Source organism: Sinocyclocheilus grahami, unplaced genomic scaffold (assembly GCF_001515645.1).
Source record: "Sinocyclocheilus grahami isolate Dianchi unplaced genomic scaffold, SAMN03320097.WGS_v1.1 scaffold503.1, whole genome shotgun sequence".
Classification (NCBI taxonomy): domain Eukaryota; kingdom Metazoa; phylum Chordata; class Actinopteri; order Cypriniformes; family Cyprinidae; genus Sinocyclocheilus; species Sinocyclocheilus grahami.
This window is the reverse complement of record NW_015505682.1, coordinates 1,735,653-1,753,333: the sequence shown is the minus strand read 5'-3', so window position 1 is coordinate 1,753,333 and position 17,681 is coordinate 1,735,653. Positions and strand designations below refer to the sequence as shown.

At 43.0% G+C, this 17,681-nt stretch overlaps 1 protein-coding gene across 4 annotated transcripts in view; it reads right to left on the bottom strand.

Annotated features, from left to right (window-relative positions):
* b3gat1a (beta-1,3-glucuronyltransferase 1 (glucuronosyltransferase P) a) overlaps positions 1 to 17,681 on the bottom strand; it is a 113,341-nt gene that overhangs the window by 21,871 nt on the left and 73,789 nt on the right. For 2 of the 4 annotated variants that reach the window (XM_016237017.1, XM_016237018.1), the window contains exons 4-6: positions 15,827 to 15,969; positions 11,051 to 11,122; positions 10,451 to 10,959 (exon numbers count right to left, since the gene is read on the bottom strand). In XM_016237017.1, coding sequence (XP_016092503.1) covers positions 10,451 to 10,959; positions 11,051 to 11,122; positions 15,827 to 15,938 — 693 coding nt within the window. In that variant the 5' untranslated portion in view covers positions 15,939 to 15,969. Of the gene's footprint in view, positions 1 to 10,450; positions 10,960 to 11,050; positions 11,187 to 11,296; positions 11,391 to 15,826; positions 15,970 to 17,681 lie in introns of those variants that run through there. The other 2 variants (XM_016237019.1, XM_016237020.1) reach the window with 2 other exon arrangements.

Sequence of the window (17,681 nt, the reverse complement as noted above, 5' to 3'; positions counted from 1 at the left end):
GGAACGCTCAATATAGATTCTCAAAGCTCTGAAGGGGCAGAGCAGAGATAGCTCTCTGTCCTCTTCAGTTGGAGGAAGCGCGGAGAGCGTAATGACCTGTGCTCTGAACGGAGTGGAGAGCACTTAGGTACGTAACCGTGCCATGGTTTCAGGATGACTTTAGAGTCATGTGTATCGGATAGTTTACAAAATCAAATGATTGGGACACTTTTTGTCATTGAAAAGTGTCCCAATCAACCTGAATTCACTCTACTCTTTGAAATCACAATTGCATTACAGTATGTTGTTTTAAACCCCAAATAGCCTGCAGGTCCCCTATTCGCTTTACTGATGCCAGTGCTAGAAGCAGATCAGTCTTCAGCGATAGTGACCTAATGTTGGCAGACTGTAGCAGCTCGAAAGTGGGGCCCTCCAGGGACCTCAGCACAGTGGGCAGGTCCCATGAAGGGATGGTAGGGGGACGAGGCAGATTCAGCCTCCTAGCACCCCTCAGGAAGTGGATGACCACGCTATTTCTGCCCACCGATTGACCCTCAATAGGGGCATGAGAGGCCGCTATAGCCGCCACATAGACTTTGAGCGTGGACAGGGAACGTCCCTTATCCAGCAGCTCTTGTAGAAATAACAACACCTCTGCCAATTCGGAAGTGAGGGGGTCTTTGCCGCGGTTTAGACACCAAATGGAAAAAAGACCACTTTAAGGCGTAGAGGCGTCTCGTAGTCGGAGCTCTAGCCTCCGAAATTGTGTTTAAGACTCGCTCTGGGAGGCACAAAGGCTCCCATCGAGCGGCCAGAGGTGCAGGGCCCATAGGTCAGGCCAAGGATTCCATAATGCCCCATTCGCTTGAGAGAGGAGATCCTGTCTCAGTGGAACAGGCCAAGGGGCCGCTATCAGTAGCTGGGTTAGCTCCGATAGCCACAGCTGGTTCATCCAAAGGGGGGCCACCAGGAGAACCCTGTGTTCTTGTTCCCTCACTCGCCTGATTACCTGTGGGATCAGAGCGATCGGGGGAAAAGCATAGAGAAGGAGGTTGGGCCAATCGTGGGACAATACGTCCCTGGTCTTTGAGAAATAGATTGGGCAGTGAGAGTTGTCTTCTGAGGCGAAGAGGTCTACCTCGGCCTCGCTGAAGATCTCCCAGATCCTCTGAACCGTCTGCGGATGGAGCGTCCACTCCCCTGAGGGGACATTGCTCCTTGATAACATGTCTGCTCCCTGGTTCAATTTGCCCGGTATATGCGCTGCCCTCAGCGAGTGCAGGTTGGGTTGAGCCCACTCTAAGAAGCGCTCTACCAGCGTGAAGAGGCACTTCGAGGAGAGGCCTCCCTGGCGATTTATGTAGAACACCACAGACATGTTGTCCGATCGGATTAACACATGGTGCCCTTCTAGGACTGGAAGGAAGAACGGACAGGCTCGACATACTGCTAGTATTTTCAAGCAGTTGAAGTGGAAGCCTTTTTCCGCCTTCGACCAGTGGCCGAAGGTCGGTATGCCCTCGCACAGCACCCCCCAACCTGAGTTGGAGGCGTCTGTCATGACAACTGTCCTTCTGTGAACCATCCCCATGGTCACGCCCTGTTCCATCCAGCGGGAGTTCTTCCAGGGGGTCAGGGCCGATACACAGGTCTGACTCACCCTGATATGCAGGCGTCCGTGACGCCACGCAAGGGATGGAACCCGTGGTTTCAACCAGCGCTGAAGGGGGCACATACGCAGCAGACCCAACTGTAGCACTGGAGATGCTGCTGCCATGAGGCCCAGCCTCCTTTGAAACGCTTTGAGAGGGCGAGCGGTACCGATCTTGAAGGAGGTCACCAGCCTCCGTATGGCCAGAGCTCGTTCCGGCGTGACTACAGCTTTCATTTGGGCTGAGTCAAAAATTGTTCCAAGGAACGAAATTCGCTGGCTGGGAAGCAAAATTGACCCTGAGTCCAGGCACTCCAGGTGGCAGAGGAGGAGTGTTCTGTGAGATATCAATTCTGCCTCTGACTGGGCCAGAACGAGCCAGTCGTCGAGGTAATTGATAATACGGATTCCCATCTGTCTTAGAGGGGAGAGAGCCACATCCATGCACTTCGTAAAAGTGCGGGGGGCCAGGGACAGCCCGAAGGGATGGACCGTATATTGATAAGCTACTCCCTCGAAGGCGAATCTCAAGAATGGCCTGTGACGAGGGGCTATCTGGATGTAAAAGTATGCATTCTTCAGGTCCAGAGAAAAGATCTCCCGAGCGAATTTGCGCGAGGATCTGTTTCAGTGTAATCATCCTGAACGACTTCTTCATGAGGGCGCGATTCAGGTGTCTGAGATCGAGGATGGGTCGGAGGCCACCATCTCTTTTGGGGACGAGGAAGTAACGGCTGTAAAAGCCTGACTCGCTCTGGGCTGGAGGAACCTTTTTCATGGCTTTTTTTGCCAGCAAATTCATCACCTCTGAGTGCAGTACGTGAGCGTCCTTGCTCTGCACTGAGGTGGGGACCACGCCGCTGAATAGCGGGGGTCTTCGAGCGAATTGGAGGGAATATCCTTGCTTTATTATCCCCATAACCCATCTCAACACACTGGGGATGGCCTGCCAGGCCTCGGCCCACATGACGAGGGGTTCAATTAACTCGGGTGACTGGCCGCACGGGGGGTATGGAGTAATGGAAGAGGAAGTTTGCCCTGTCAAAGAGCTGAGTGGAGAGTGATGCAAGCGGGGGCCTTGCCGGCTTTAATCACTCAAGCCTGATCGATCATACTCGTGAGTTTGCCATTTCTGCCTCTGAGTAACTGGGAGGAGAGAATCACCAGAGCGGGGGAGGCGGGGCTTAGTGACGCACACACAAATGCGAAGCTGCCTATGTTTCACTTTGATCTGCTTGGGAGGATTAAGCTGCTCGTATAACGAGGTGCACCGATCCTCATGTGTAACACACACTGACAGATTAAGCACGCATGATGTGTGTGTAGAGGATTGCTCAAGTCTGATCGTTCAACCCGCGAGCTCGTCGTTGCTTCCTCCGAGGTAGCTGGGAGGAGAGAAACATGAGCGCGGGGAGGCGGGGCCGCCTTACGCGAACGAACGGGGGCAGACTGCTTTTGTGGTAAAAGCGGCCCTTGTCTGTGATCGCAGCCATAGTGACACACACACAAATTTGAAGCTGTCAGCATCAGCATTTGCTCCGATCTACTTTGTAGGATAGAGCCGCTCGATGTAAAGAGGGGCACTGATCCTTTTGTGTGAGACACGGATCTAAGCACAGCGGGGAGAGTGAGTATGCAGGCTCTGTGTCGGCGTGAGATCGCTCAGACCCGGTTGCTTAGTTCCCAGGCTTCGTCTTTCCTCTCTCCAAGGCTTGCTGAGAGAGGAGAAACGTGAGAGCGGGGCTGTTCAGTGAAAGGCAGTACGCGAGTGGAGAAAAGCGAGACTCATGCTCGAGTGAGAATTCTGTCTCAGTAAGCGCGTAGCTCACTGCCCTTATGCGGCAGATCCGAGTGTAACGGAGAGAGAGAGCACGCAGGCACAGCGCCGGCATGAGATCAGTCAGACCGACTGCTTATTCCCTGACTCCGCTGTTTCCCTCTCCGAGGCTCGCTGAGAGAGGAGAAACGGGAGAGCTGGGCTGCTTTCCGTGAAGGCGGTCTGCGAGTGGAGAAGAGCGAGACTCATGCTCGATTGAACATTCTGTCTCAGTAAGCACGTAGCTCACTGCCCTTCTGCGGCGGATCCGAGTGCAACGGGGAGAGCGAGCACGCAGGTACAGTGCCTGCATGCGATCGCTCAGACCCGGTTGCTTACCTCCCTGACTCCGCTGTTTCTCTCTCCGAGGCTCGCTGAGAGAGGAGAAATGGGAGAGCAGGGCTGTCTCCAGTGGAGGCGGACCACTAGTGGAGAAGAGTGAGCATGTCTGAGATCGAGGATGGGTCGGAGGCCACCATCTCTTTTGGGGACGAGGAAGTAACGGCTGTAAAAGCCTGACTCGCTCTGGGCTGGAGGAACCTTTTTCATGGCTTTTTTTGCCAGCAAATTCATCACCTCTGAGTGCAGTACGTGAGCGTCCTTGCTCTGCACTGAGGTGGGGACCACACCGCTGAATAGCGGGGGTCTTCGAGCGAATTGGAGGGAATATCCTTGCTTTATTATCCCCATAACCCATCTCAACACACTGGGGATGGCCTGCCAGGCCTCGGCCCACATGACGAGGGGTTCAATTAACTCGGGTGACTGGCCGCACGGGGGGTATGGAGTAATGGAAGAGGAAGTTTGCCCTGTCAAAGAGCTGAGTGGAGAGTGATGCAAGCGGGGGCCTTGCCGGCTTTAATCACTCAAGCCTGATCGATCATACTCGTGAGTTTGCCATTTCTGCCTCTGAGTAACTGGGAGGAGAGAATCACCAGAGCGGGGGAGGCGGGGCTTAGTGACGCACACACAAATGCGAAGCTGCCTATGTTTCACTTTGATCTGCTTGGGAGGATTAAGCTGCTCGTATAACGAGGTGCACCGATCCTCATGTGTAACACACACTGACAGATTAAGCACGCATGATGTGTGTGTAGAGGATTGCTCAAGTCTGATCGTTCAAACCGCAAGTTCGTCGTTGCTTCCTCCGAGGTAGCTGAGAGGAGAGAAACATGAGCACCGGGAGGCGGGGCCGCCTTCCGCGAATGAATGGGGGCAGACTGCTTTTGTGGTAAAAGCGGCCCTTGTCTGTGATCGCAGCCATAGTGACACACACACAAATTTGAAGCTGTCAGCATCAGCATTCTGCCCTTCTGCGGCGGATCCGAGTGCAACGGGGAGAGCGAGCACGCAGGTACAGTGCCTGCATGCGATCGCTCAGACCCGGTTGCTTACCTCCCTGACTCCGCTGTTTCTCTCTCCGAGGCTCGCTGAGAGAGGAGAAATGGGAGAGCAGGGCTGTCTCCAGTGGAGGCGGACCACTAGTGGAGAAGAGTGAGCATTCGTCTCAGGAGAAGAGCGAGACTCATGCACGAGTGAACATTCTGTCTCAGTAAGCACGTAGCTCACTGCCCTTCTGCGGCGGATCCGAGTGCAACGGGGAGAGCGAGCATGCGGGTACAATGCCGGCATGCGATCGCTCAGGCCTGGTTGCTTAGCTTCCCTGACTCCGCTGTTTCTCTCTCCAAGGCTCGCTGAGAGAGGAGAAACGGGAGAGCGGGGCTGCCTCCAGTGAAGGCGGTCCACGAGTGGAGAAGAGCGAGACTCATGCTCGAGTGAGCATTCCGTCTCAGTGAGAGAGCAGTCTCTGCATGGGGTCTGCCCAGACAGATGACATCCTCATTGCTCTTCTGCATAGTGCAAGTTTCCCTGCACGAGCCACACTCGCCGAATGGGGTCTGCCCAGACAGATGACATACTCATTGCTCTTCTGCATAGTGCAAGTTTCCCTGCACGAGCCACACTCGCCGAGCGACATTTGCAACAACATCGCTAGAATTTGCTCTTTTAGGGCTTACCTGCTAGAAATAAAGCGGGGAGAGTGAGTATGCAGGCTCTGTGTCGGCGTGAGATCGCTCAGACCCGGTTGCTTAGTTCCCAGGCTTCGTCTTTCCTCTCTCCAAGGCTTGCTGAGAGAGGAGAAACGTGAGAGCGGGGCTGTTCAGTGAAAGGCAGTACGCGAGTGGAGAAAAGCGAGACTCATGCTCGAGTGAGAATTCTGTCTCAGTAAGCGCGTAGCTCACTGCCCTTATGCGGCAGATCCGAGTGTAACGGAGAGAGAGAGCACGCAGGCACAGCGCCGGCATGAGATCAGTCAGACCGACTGCTTATTCCCTGACTCCGCTGTTTCCCTCTCCGAGGCTCGCTGAGAGAGGAGAAACGGGAGAGCTGGGCTGCTTTCCGTGAAGGCGGTCTGCGAGTGGAGAAGAGCGAGACTCATGCTCGATTGAACATTCTGTCTCAGTAAGCACGTAGCTCACTGCCCTTCTGCGGCGGATCCGAGTGCAACGGGGAGAGCGAGCACGCAGGTACAGTGCCTGCATGCGATCGCTCAGACCCGGTTGCTTACCTCCCTGACTCCGCTGTTTCTCTCTCCGAGGCTCGCTGAGAGAGGAGAAATGGGAGAGCAGGGCTGTCTCCAGTGGAGGCGGACCACTAGTGGAGAAGAGTGAGCATTCGTCTCAGTGAGAGAGCAGTCTCTGCATGGGGTCTGCCCAGACAGATGACATCCTCATTGCTCTTCTGCATAGTGCAAGTTTCCCTGCACGAGCCACACTCGCCGAGCGACATTTGCAACAACGTCGCTAGAATTTGCTCTTTTAGGGCTTACCTGCTAGAAATAAGCTCGTTTAGAATCGCCGGATAGCGGGAGGGGAAACGGACCAGAACTGCTGCATCGCTGTAGCAGCGGAGAAGCAGGTCAGCTGTGTTGAGAGGTCCCGATTCCAGCTGCGAAGGCGTGTCATTGGCGAGCAGGCTTTCAGGATCAGCGATGAGCGTGGAGTCGTCGCTGAAGGAGAAGAAATCTGAGAATCCTGTGGTGAGTGCCTGCTTACAGTATATAGCCAGATGCCCCGCCCATTCTGGCGGGCTTTGGCGGGCTTCGTCGCCATAGGCTCGTGCAGCTCCGCTGGTTCGTTGGTTCGTTTTTTAAGCACTGCACGAACCAATGGCTGTGCAGTTTCACTGCGTGAATGAAAAGGCTTCAGTTCAGGAGAAAAAATACTTTTTCCCATAGTTCCCGAGTGAAGTATCGAAAGTGAACTACTGCGTGCGACTATTAAAAAATATTTAGGAGCATCAGTGCGACTGACCAGATCATCATCATATTTGTGATTGCGATCAGGGGAGCTTCAAAGGTTTCTACTTGTTTTTGCAGCATTGAGTAATGTATCACAGACATACTGTATCTCATGAATCCTTTCATAAGCAAAGTTTAGACAGGGTGTAAATAAGATATTAATTGTGCAGTCTAGAGAGCTTCGTTGATTATAATGCAAGATCGCGATGAACTAAGATGAGTGACAGCTTTTAATGATTTTTAAGGGAGTTTGTAAATGTGGTAGCCTACTGATTTAATACAAAAGTTCAATAAACAAGAAGTTAATATTAAGTGACTTACATTGTCTGACTATAACACTATTGTCTGATTTTGCTCTATTTCATCGTCGAAAATAGTTTGATACAAAGTAACAGCGGTGTTTCGTTTATGAATGAACGTGTGTTTTTAAACAAATCTAGTGATTCAGTGATTCATGATTACCCATTCATAAAGACAGTCACTTTCTTCGTTCCTGAATTAATCAGCCGTTCAAACGGATCAATTGAATTAATGATTCAGTGATCAAATCAGTGACTTGCCACCACCTGCTGGCAGTTTTAGTTTCATTTTAAAGTATTGTTTCAGTTATTTAAATCATTTAATATTTCTATACTCAACATTTTATATTTAAAACATTAATCTCAACATGAATTTATGGATTTAATTGCACTCATGTCACCTCTGAGCCTCTTTAAATGTCTGAAAATACACCTACAAGCCACTTTTATAGAAAAAGTCTTAGATCTCTGAGTTCAGCTCATGAAAAATGGGGGAAAAAACTAAAGTGTTGATTTTATAATATTTGTCAGTGTATATATATATATAATTTTTTTTTGTTTTTGTTTTTGCTTTTTTTTGACAAAAGATGACAGCCTACTTTTAATAAAGTAAAAAAAAAATGCCATTACAAAGGTAAAAACAAATTTCCACTGTAAATCACTTTAAGGAGTCAAATATCACCTCGTAATCTCTTATTTACACCCTGTCTACACTTTGCTTATGAAGGATTGGTGAGATATGTCTGATACATTACTCGACGCTGCAAAAACACGTAGAAAGCTTTGAAGCTTCCCTGAGCGCAATCACAAGTATGATGATGATCGGGTCAGTCGCACTGGTGCTCCTAAAATAAATTTCATAGTCGCACGCAGTAGTTTTCAGTCGCAAATGCGACTGAAATGGTCGCACTGTCGAGCCCTGTATATATATATAATTTTTTTTGTTTTTGCTTTTTTTTGACAAAAGATGACAGCCTACTTTTAATAAAGTAAAAAAAAATGCCATTACAAAGGTAAAAACAAATTTCCACTGTAAATCACTTTAAGGAGTCAAATATCACCTCGTAATGGGAAGGCAAATTTTTTTTTATCAAATTTTGGATTATTGATTAGAAGGTGCTCCTAAATTTTTGACTGTGCTGGTAGTGCTCCTAAAAAGAAAAGTAAGCGTAGAGCCCTGTTAAAAAAAAAAAAGATTAATAAAAAAAATTAAAGTAGTTTCAATGTAGCTAGCTACTTTGGATTATTGATTAGAAGGTGCTCCTAAATTTTTGACTGTGCTGGTAGTGCTCCTAAAAAGAAAAGTAAGCGTAGAGCCCTGTTAAAAAAAAAAAAGATTAATAAAAAAAATTAAAGTAGTTTCAATGTAGCTAGCTACTTTTGAAAGTAACTTATAGTGTAGCTAGCTACTTTTTCAGAAGGGTAGTTTGACTGTAGCTTAACTACATTAATTTACGAGTAGCTTGTAACTGGTCAAGCTACAGTTTCAGAGTAGCTTCCCCAACACTGCCTGACCTAGACGTACATACAGATGACTCATTATTCAGAATAGGACATGTTGAAATGATTCTGTCAAGTCAAAGTAGTCACAGAGGAGAGAGGAAAGTGGCCTGTGTCCCTTGAGCTCAGAGCACTTACAGCAAGTCAATAGTGGAAAAGTAAGCCAGGAGAATGGGGTAAAAATACACATCATCTGTAAATAAACCCTGTCATTCAGAGTGCCTGCCTAAGCGTTTTTAATAAGAGCTTAATAATTAATTCACCCTGGCAGGAATGGTTGTTTTAAACAAGGCCAAATGCATAATTCATGAACTGTTACTATATCTTCATTTCAAGAAGTAAAAAGGATTACCGTCTCTTCGTGAGATATCATTGTGGGTCACTGATTTTAGGCCACACACAGCTACGGCTCTTCTAAGTTAGATAGGAACATGAAAGCCCAGAGTGGGGTTGAAACTTGTTTATCTTGGGAAGATTGCTATTTAAATACATTATATATGAATTATAAACTCTGATACATTTTCTAAGATTTAATATTTAGAACAAGTATTTTCAACAAAGTCCACAGACCATAGGGGATCTGCGGTGGTACTGCAGGGGGTCTGCCAGTTATAGCTTGATTACAAACTAATTTGTTTAAAAATTAAAATATTCATCAAACAAAGATACGATATTAAGTTAACTTCAATGAAAGCTTGAGTTAGGAAGCTAGTCTCTTCCACATGAAAATTTATAAGAAAATTAAAATGTAATGAAATATATGACTCTACAGATCGACACTGATTAATGTAAACAAATGTTACACATTACCATGATACTATACGCATATTATCAAAGGCCAGGCCTGATTTAAAAGGCAACTGAGTTGTAAAATCTGCATTTTACAGTGTCCATGGAAAGTACCATGCTATTGAAAGTATGTTAAGTATGAATATTAATCTTTTAAAATGTACAACCCACATATATCAACAGAAATGGCAGCTTTTGTTCCACCCTAATTATAGTCTTGTGTCTTTTGTTGCCAGTGTTTCAGAAGTATGTGCCTGATCATTTTTCACCACCCACCATCAATGATTTTTCTTTTCAGAGTAGCGTCTCAAAATTCAGAGGATTTGAAAGGTGTTTCATGTGAAGAAAGTCCTGACAGGTATTTACGTACCTGTAGCATAATAAGATCCAAGTAATAGTTACCCAAAATGTGAAAATTCTGTCATCGTTTACAAGATGATATGACTTTTGTTTTGTTCCAAACCTGCAGGTAATACGTATGACTTCCTAAACCTTTCCAAACCTCTTGTTCTAATCCTGTATGATTTTCTTTCTTCTGTGAAACATTAAATATTTTGAAAATATTTTGAAGAAAGTTTCAGCTGTTTTTGTCCTTATGATGAAAGACTGTGCATTGACCAGTGTTTTGATTTAATTAAATATTAATCTGTTAATCATAAAAATTGTGCATTTTGCGTCAGAAGACTTGGAATACCAGTCGAGTCATATGGATTATTTTCATGCTATTTTTAATGCCTTTTTTAGAGAACTTTTTTGAAAGTTTGGAGTCCCATTGACATTTTTCATTTGCAGCTGAAACATTTTTCATAATTTGGTTGTCCACAGGAAAACACAAGGGTGAGTAAATGGTGACAAAATTGTCATTCTTGGGTGAACTATCCATATAATGATTATGGAATTAAATGGATATTTCACAGAAGGAGAGTGATGGGAATATAATACACAAAGTCAAATGATCATGCAGTTGAAGCACTCAAACAAAGCTTCTTATTTTATATATGTAGTTTAACTCCTTACAAGTGCAGTCACTTACCAACACCAAATAATTGATGTTACAGTACACAATTTATGTATCCTTTCAGATGGAGATTATTATTACCCCTGTCTTAACTCACCTCCTCAAACAGCTCCAAGCTGTATGTATTATCGTCATCTGCAAAGTAGACGATTCCTGTCTGGCTGCTGTTGGAGTTGAAGGTCTCCCGTAGCCATCTCAGAGCGAGGTTCCTCTGCATGGTGCCACGTGGAATCCTGGGATCTCTCGTGTCCCCTCGCAGCTTGTAGTTCCGTGGGGTCTCCACATTGAGGTGTGTGTAGTTCAGCCCCATTTCCCTCAGAAGCCTCGTGACTAGAGGAGTTCTCCTCTGAGAGTCCTCCACCAGAATCCAATGCAGGTTGGGAACATGGAGGAAGGTGTTAGCCAATCGCGTTAGCTCGGCCTTCTGCACAGGGCGGCTGTATGTCGGAGTGATGACGTGGATGGTGGGCAACACGTCAGACCAGGGAGGAGGTCTTGTGTAGACGTATTCTGTACGGACCACCTCCACTATGTCCTTGTCCTGTGAGCAGTATTCCTTTGAGTCTGTGGCTGGGCCCGTCTCATGCCTAGTCTCTGTCCCATCATCTGCCAGACAGAGAAAGAGAATTAAGACATTAGCACACCCCAGGGCTGCTCTCTTTATGTCTGATGCATGCCACAAACCTTAGAGGAGTACCTGCTAGCCGTTGCCGGTGGACGGTTAGACGCTCTGGTATGATTAAGATCTCTTTTACTAGATGGTGACAGACTGGAGAGGGTGAGAGCAGGACCCGTGAGATCATAATACGGTTAATCCACAGGGGTAGAAGGCACTGATTCAAACCCATAAAGCACAGGTTCTGCATGATCTACTGTTGAATTCTTAATGGGATAGTTCAGACAAAAATTTAAATTCTTATGTCTTTTCAAACTGTTTTCAAACCTGTATGACTTTCTTTCTTCCTTGAAGTAGAAAATGAGACATTTTGGAGAATATTCTGGCATAATTATACAGAAAAAGTATAAAAATGCAGCATATAAGTTAATAGTGCTAATAATAGCACCAGTAATGTCAATATGACTCACCAAAACAGTAAAACTGCACATTTTAGAGTGGCCTTTTATTGTGGCCAGCCTAAGGCACACCTGTGCAATAATCATGCTGTCTAATCAGCATCTTGATATGCCACACCTGTGAGGTGGATGGATTATCTATAAATGCAGCATAAAAGTATAAAAATGCAGCATATAAGTTAATAGTGCTAATAATAGCACCAGTAATGTCAATATGACTCACTGTATTCATGGGAATAGTATTTGGCATCTAAGCTGTGGTAATGTTTCTTCAGAAGGTCATTCACGAATGTTCCTGGGATTTGAGGATTATGGTGGATGGGCATGCTGATCAGATTTGGGTATTTCTCACATAAGGCAATTGTTTGGCCTTGAAAGACAAATACAGCCTGAGTGGTCTGATATAATTACAGTAATGCTTTTTAAATAAAAATGTTATTATTGGACAGAACAAATAGGAGGAGAGAAGGGGGCCGTGATCGACAAAAGACCCTGAGCCAGGACTCTTTTGGACTGCCCTTTTTGTCAGTGTGTTTCCACAAGGCTATATATAACAGTGACATATATTGGTTTTAAAAAATATATATATTTATTAAGACTGACGTACATTAACACTGATGTACATTAATTGACAGTCACCACTAATAAGCTACTATTAAATATTGTAGAAACTTAACTTGCTGTAAAGTTGCTTTGCAATAATTTGTATCGTGAAAAGCGCTAAATAAACTTGAATTGAAGACTGTACTTAAATCTGCTTGTTACAAGATTTATATTCATACAGTACCTGCAAACTCTGGGCCAATGGAAAAGGTAACATGGCAATGGGGCCGTGATCGACAAAAGACCCTGAGCCAGGACTCTTTTGGACTGCCCTTTTTGTCAGTGTGTTTCCACAAGGCTATATATAACAGTGACATATATTGGTTTTAAAAAATATATATATTTATTAAGACTGACGTACATTAACACTGATGTACATTAATTGACAGTCACCACTAATAAGCTACTATTAAATATTGTAGAAACTTAACTTGCTGTAAAGTTGCTTTGCAACAATTTGTATCGTGAAAAGCGCTAAATAAACTTGAATTGAAGACTGTACTTAAATCTGCTTGTTACAAGATTTATATTCATACAGTACCTGCAAACTCTGGGCCAATGGAAAAGGTAACATGGCAATGAGTGTAAGAAAGGGGGAGATCAACTATAATTATACTCATTAATCTTAATCTTAATTAATAATCTCTTTAAATTAATTTAAAGGGGTCCTATTATGCTTTTTCACTTTTTCAACTTGAGTTATTCTGTAATGTTGCTGTTTGAGCATAAAAAAGATCTGCTAAATTACAAAGCTCAAAGTCCACTTCAAAAGGAGATATTTTATTTAACAGAAATCATTTTTCAAAAACTACAACGAATGACTCGTTTGGACTACAACACATATTTTCCGGGATTTGTGATATCACAAATATCGACGAATGGGGTGAGACCTGGTTGAGCTGCACTAGAATGCTAGCTTTCCCAAGGCAGATAAACTTAGAGTGGTTACAATCATCCGGGTTTAAATCGTGCTCAAATTGATTTGATTTTGACGCAGTATTTACACTGAAGCTTGCAGGCGGCTATGGTAAGGGGCGTGACATTTCCCGACCAAGCGCCGAGTGGTGCCAATCACAACACACACTGGCCCAGCTAACCAATCACAGCACATTTTGTGTTTGAGAAGGCGGGCCTTCATTTGATACAGGAACTATTCGAGCCGTTCATGCCAGACTGGGGAAGAGAGGTGCTGTAATAATGTAAAATATGTGAAAAATAATGTGTTTTTCGAACAACCTAGTATGAGAGTCTGTTCTAGTACACCCCCAAAACAAAATCAAGACTTTGTAAAAGAGCATAATAGGACCCCTTTAAATAATATTGTAATCAGCAGTAGATATTGTTTTGGAAAATTCAGATTTTAGAATAGAACTACTGTACGTTTAGATAGCAAAGTGGTTTTGAATTCCAGTGTCTATAGCAGAGATCACCAATGAAGTCCGAAATCTTGCAGAATTTAACTCCAACCCTAATTAAGCACCAGCAAATCAAGGTTTTTGCAACTGCTTGAAACACCCAGGCAGGTGTATTGGAGAATGTTGAAGCTAAATTCTGCACATGGATTCTGAACATAGATTAAAGAGCCCTGGTCTATGGCATCGTACTAAACAGTATTTTTATTTTTTTGTATAAAATTATGCATATTCTGTTATGGATAAACAGAAATTCAGCAGTTACCCCAGATGAAGCAGTGCTGCGTTTTTGGGCATTATAGATGAAAAAGAAAGTGCAATTAAAACTTTTCTGAAGACAGACTGTTCTCTTCAGAGATACAGTACATCTATATAAAGACATCCCCACACACAAAATGTGCAGGTATGTGTAATATTGAGAAGTGGCTAGATGTAGGAGTTGATTAGGCCGGTGTGTCCAATCCTGCTCCTGGAGGGCCAATGTCCTGCAGAGTTTAGCTCCAATCTGCACCAACACTCCTGCTAGTTTCTAGTAATCCTTTTGAAGACTTTAAATTGCTGGTTGAGATGTGTTTAATTGGGGTTGGAGCTAAATTCCCATACCTTTCATGTCAGTCTATTGACTGCAAACGTTTCTCAGTGAAAGAAATGCGCTTTCAGGCTACATTGCAATAAATATTCTGTAGTGTGCTTTTGGCATCTGTATAGTGACCCACAGAGCTCTTGGATAAGCAGCAGTATCAGATGGCTTTAGAAGACTGGAATACTTTAGATATAGAACTGTTTGCAAATATAGTGCCTCTGTGTGCTTCAAAAGTTCATATGACTTTAGTTCAGTTCAGACCTTTTCAGGACACAGTGATCAGTACATTCTTTTAAATGTCTTTTTTTTTGTTCCATGGAAGAAAGAATGTATTTAAATTTTTGGCTGAACTATTCTGTTAAATTTCTTAAATGAGCAAGCTGGAATGATATTGCTGAAATAATTAGTATTGACAAATATATTTTTTTCCCCAGAATATTTTCACAAAATGATGGTGTGGGCAGTTCCAGCACATTCCTGCTGATAGCTCATTAAGGTCAGAAATCATGATGGCATCTCACATATCAGATCTTTATCACTGTTCAATTAGTGCCCTGCTCTCACTTCAGACATTTTAGCACCATTAGATTAGCACACTCCATTAGCAGTCCAGATGTTCACTGCCTCCTAGGCATCATACAAACTCACGTTAATTGCTTCATGATCATTTCTATGAATACACATCTGTAAATCTCCATAAGCTGATGGTATTGACATGCATATATATGGATGTATACATTGTAAAAAAAAAATTTACGGTAAAAAACCGGAAGCTGTGGTTACCGAAATTTCCTAATATACAAAACTGATAAGAAAAAACTAAGAAGAAACATAGTTATTTCAACAAAAAAACATCAAATTTGAAATGTAACGCAGGGAATTCTGGGAATGTCAATTTACGGTTATTCACTGTAAATTATACGGCCTATTTCACTTCCAAAAACGGTATACTACCGTAAAATTAATGTCCAATACATGTAATGTCCAATACAGTTTTTCACCGTATATAGTAGGGGAATTTACCGTTAACCATTTAACAGGTTTTTACTGTAGCATTTTTACAGTCTTTTACCGTTAAATTCACGGTCATTTTTTACAGTGTAGATCTTCAAATGCTAGGTGTTGTATTTCCCTGTAGGTTGAGCTAGAGGTGGTCAGTGACTGATAGATTGTTGTGAAGCCATTAGATTGGCCCAAATGCCCCATAAATAACAGGTTATGTGTACAGCTTGTGTATGTGATTCAGCCACTTACATCAGTGTTTTAATGTAAGTGCTAATATAGCTATAGACATGCAAACTGGTCATTCTGACTTAAAGCCACCAGAAATGCTCCTCAGAGGGTGGTTTTATTGGAGAAATCTTCTGCAGTTGAATAAATGAGAAGCTGTTGGGTAATCTCATTGGAGTCAGTGGACTCTTAAAGCGAGGCACATGAGCTGAAACTCAGCTAATGCGTTAGAAAGTGGGATTTGTGTCAATCTACATGAATAGTTATTTTTATATCACATGAAATGAAAGCACAATGTGCTGAAAGACAAAGTATACTTAGTCAACTCACGGTTTTGTGGATGCTTAGAAAGAAAACAAATTTGTATTCAAGTGGCAAGAAAATAAATCTTGTTTAGCACCACTTTTATAATGCTCTTTTAAAGATAATTTTGCAGTAAGAATAACATTATGTAAAAAAAATTTCTAACGTGACCTTATTCAAATGAGCACAAATGAATAGACTTGCTGAATTTTGATTGATAACAAAATTGGCATTGACAACCTGTTATAAGTATAAGAGAGACTGGTACCCTTTCGGATGGCCAGCAGGGGGGCAATTGCACTTTGGTGCCACACAGTGATGAGGAGGGTCCATGGTAACACAATCAACACGATGGCAAGAATATCTCTTCTCTTCGGCATCTCCAGGGTTGGTTCTATGCCTGGTCATTACCTGAGAGAGGGAAATGAAGAGAGCCAGACACTAAGAGAGAGACTATACAAATGGAAAGATATGTGAGAACCTCATAAGTGTCAGGGGATTAATGTACTATTTGATCAAAATGACTATCATCACTTTTTATTAGATTTCAGCTCCATGTGGTCAAGTCAAAAATTATAAACCTTTATGCTACTTGTCTCAGATCGCTGGTAACATTGACCCAAGAAGGACCTCTTTTTTAAAGGTTTCTCAAAATATAACCTTGCCAAACATTACAGAAACATCACAGATAAAGTAATTCAAAGCCTTGACATGAAAAAAAATAATATGGTGGAATGAATATGGGTTCCTTGTCCAAGAGAGGATTAAATCAATTAAGGTTGTTTAACTAGAATTTATTGTAAAGTAAATAATATCTTTATTTTTATGATACTGTACTAACCACAACAGGGGCGGATTTAGTGAATTGGGGGCCCCAGGCAAAATATAGGAATGGGGCCCTATACATTTGCACACATTTTCCTAATCAACCTTCCATTTTCCTAATCAAGATTCCATTTTGTTGTTTTCAGCGTAAGCCTGTGTGCAAAGGCTGTCTAATTCAAAACTTTAAAATACATGTATTTTTAGTTGTTTTAACTACAAGTTTAACTAAAACTGAAGAAATTATGAAAAGGCAATTATACATTTACACACCTAAAATACATATTTCAAGAGCATGCTCACAGATGAGAACAAAACAGCGTTGGATGAAGTGGATTAAAGCCCTGCACGGGTCTCAAATATAGGCCCTAGCCCGTCTTTTTTCCACTTTCCCCCAAAAAAGCTTATACTACTACTGTTTCAGCTATTAAAATAGTTCAGTTTTGTATGTAATGAAAAAGTGATTATATTTCGTTTCGTTTTTTTTATAAAGTAAATTTAGAAAAACATTTGGAGTATTTTTGTTCGTTAAATGTAAGTTTTTTTTGTTTTTTTAAGTAAAGGCCAGCGGCAGACAGTGAATTGATCATAGCATAGCCTATGTTTGATCAATTTAGCCTTCTCAAATCATCAGGACTTGCCTAAAATAAAATCTATGTATAAAACAGTTCAAGCAAATCACAATGCTAGTTTAAATGTTTAACCTAGATAAATGAGCGCTGTTATAGACACAGATCCAATAGTTTGTGTGGAGGAGTGGAATCTGAAGCGTGCTCTACAGGACACGGAGGCGTCAGCACGATCACTTGCATTTTTTTCTAACAGTGGAAACAACTTAAATACGCAGTCATTTTTGCTCATAACGGTAAGAGTAATACATCATTCTAAACTGTAAAGGGTCTAGTTTTATTTGTGTGCACTCACAATATCAACAAAACGTTGTGCTTTTATAAAATAAAGAAAACAAACACTTTCTGCCGTCTCGGTCTTGAACAGGAGCGCTTCACAATGATGAACCTAAACTCAGACATGATCAAAATATATAGAAAGCTTTAAATTACTACTTTAAAATGAAATAATTCAAATAAAAAATAGACTCCTAATAAAATAAACTCTTTCATTATGTAATCCCTGCATTTCTCTGTAAAGGCACATCCAATTAGGAGATGGCGAGTCATTTTTTCATCACTATAATTGATGGAAGGCCGATTATAATTTGCGTTTTATTTTATAATTCCGTAGTTAAAAAATAAAACACTCATTATAATGGCATATATGTAAAACTTTGTCCTATAATTGTA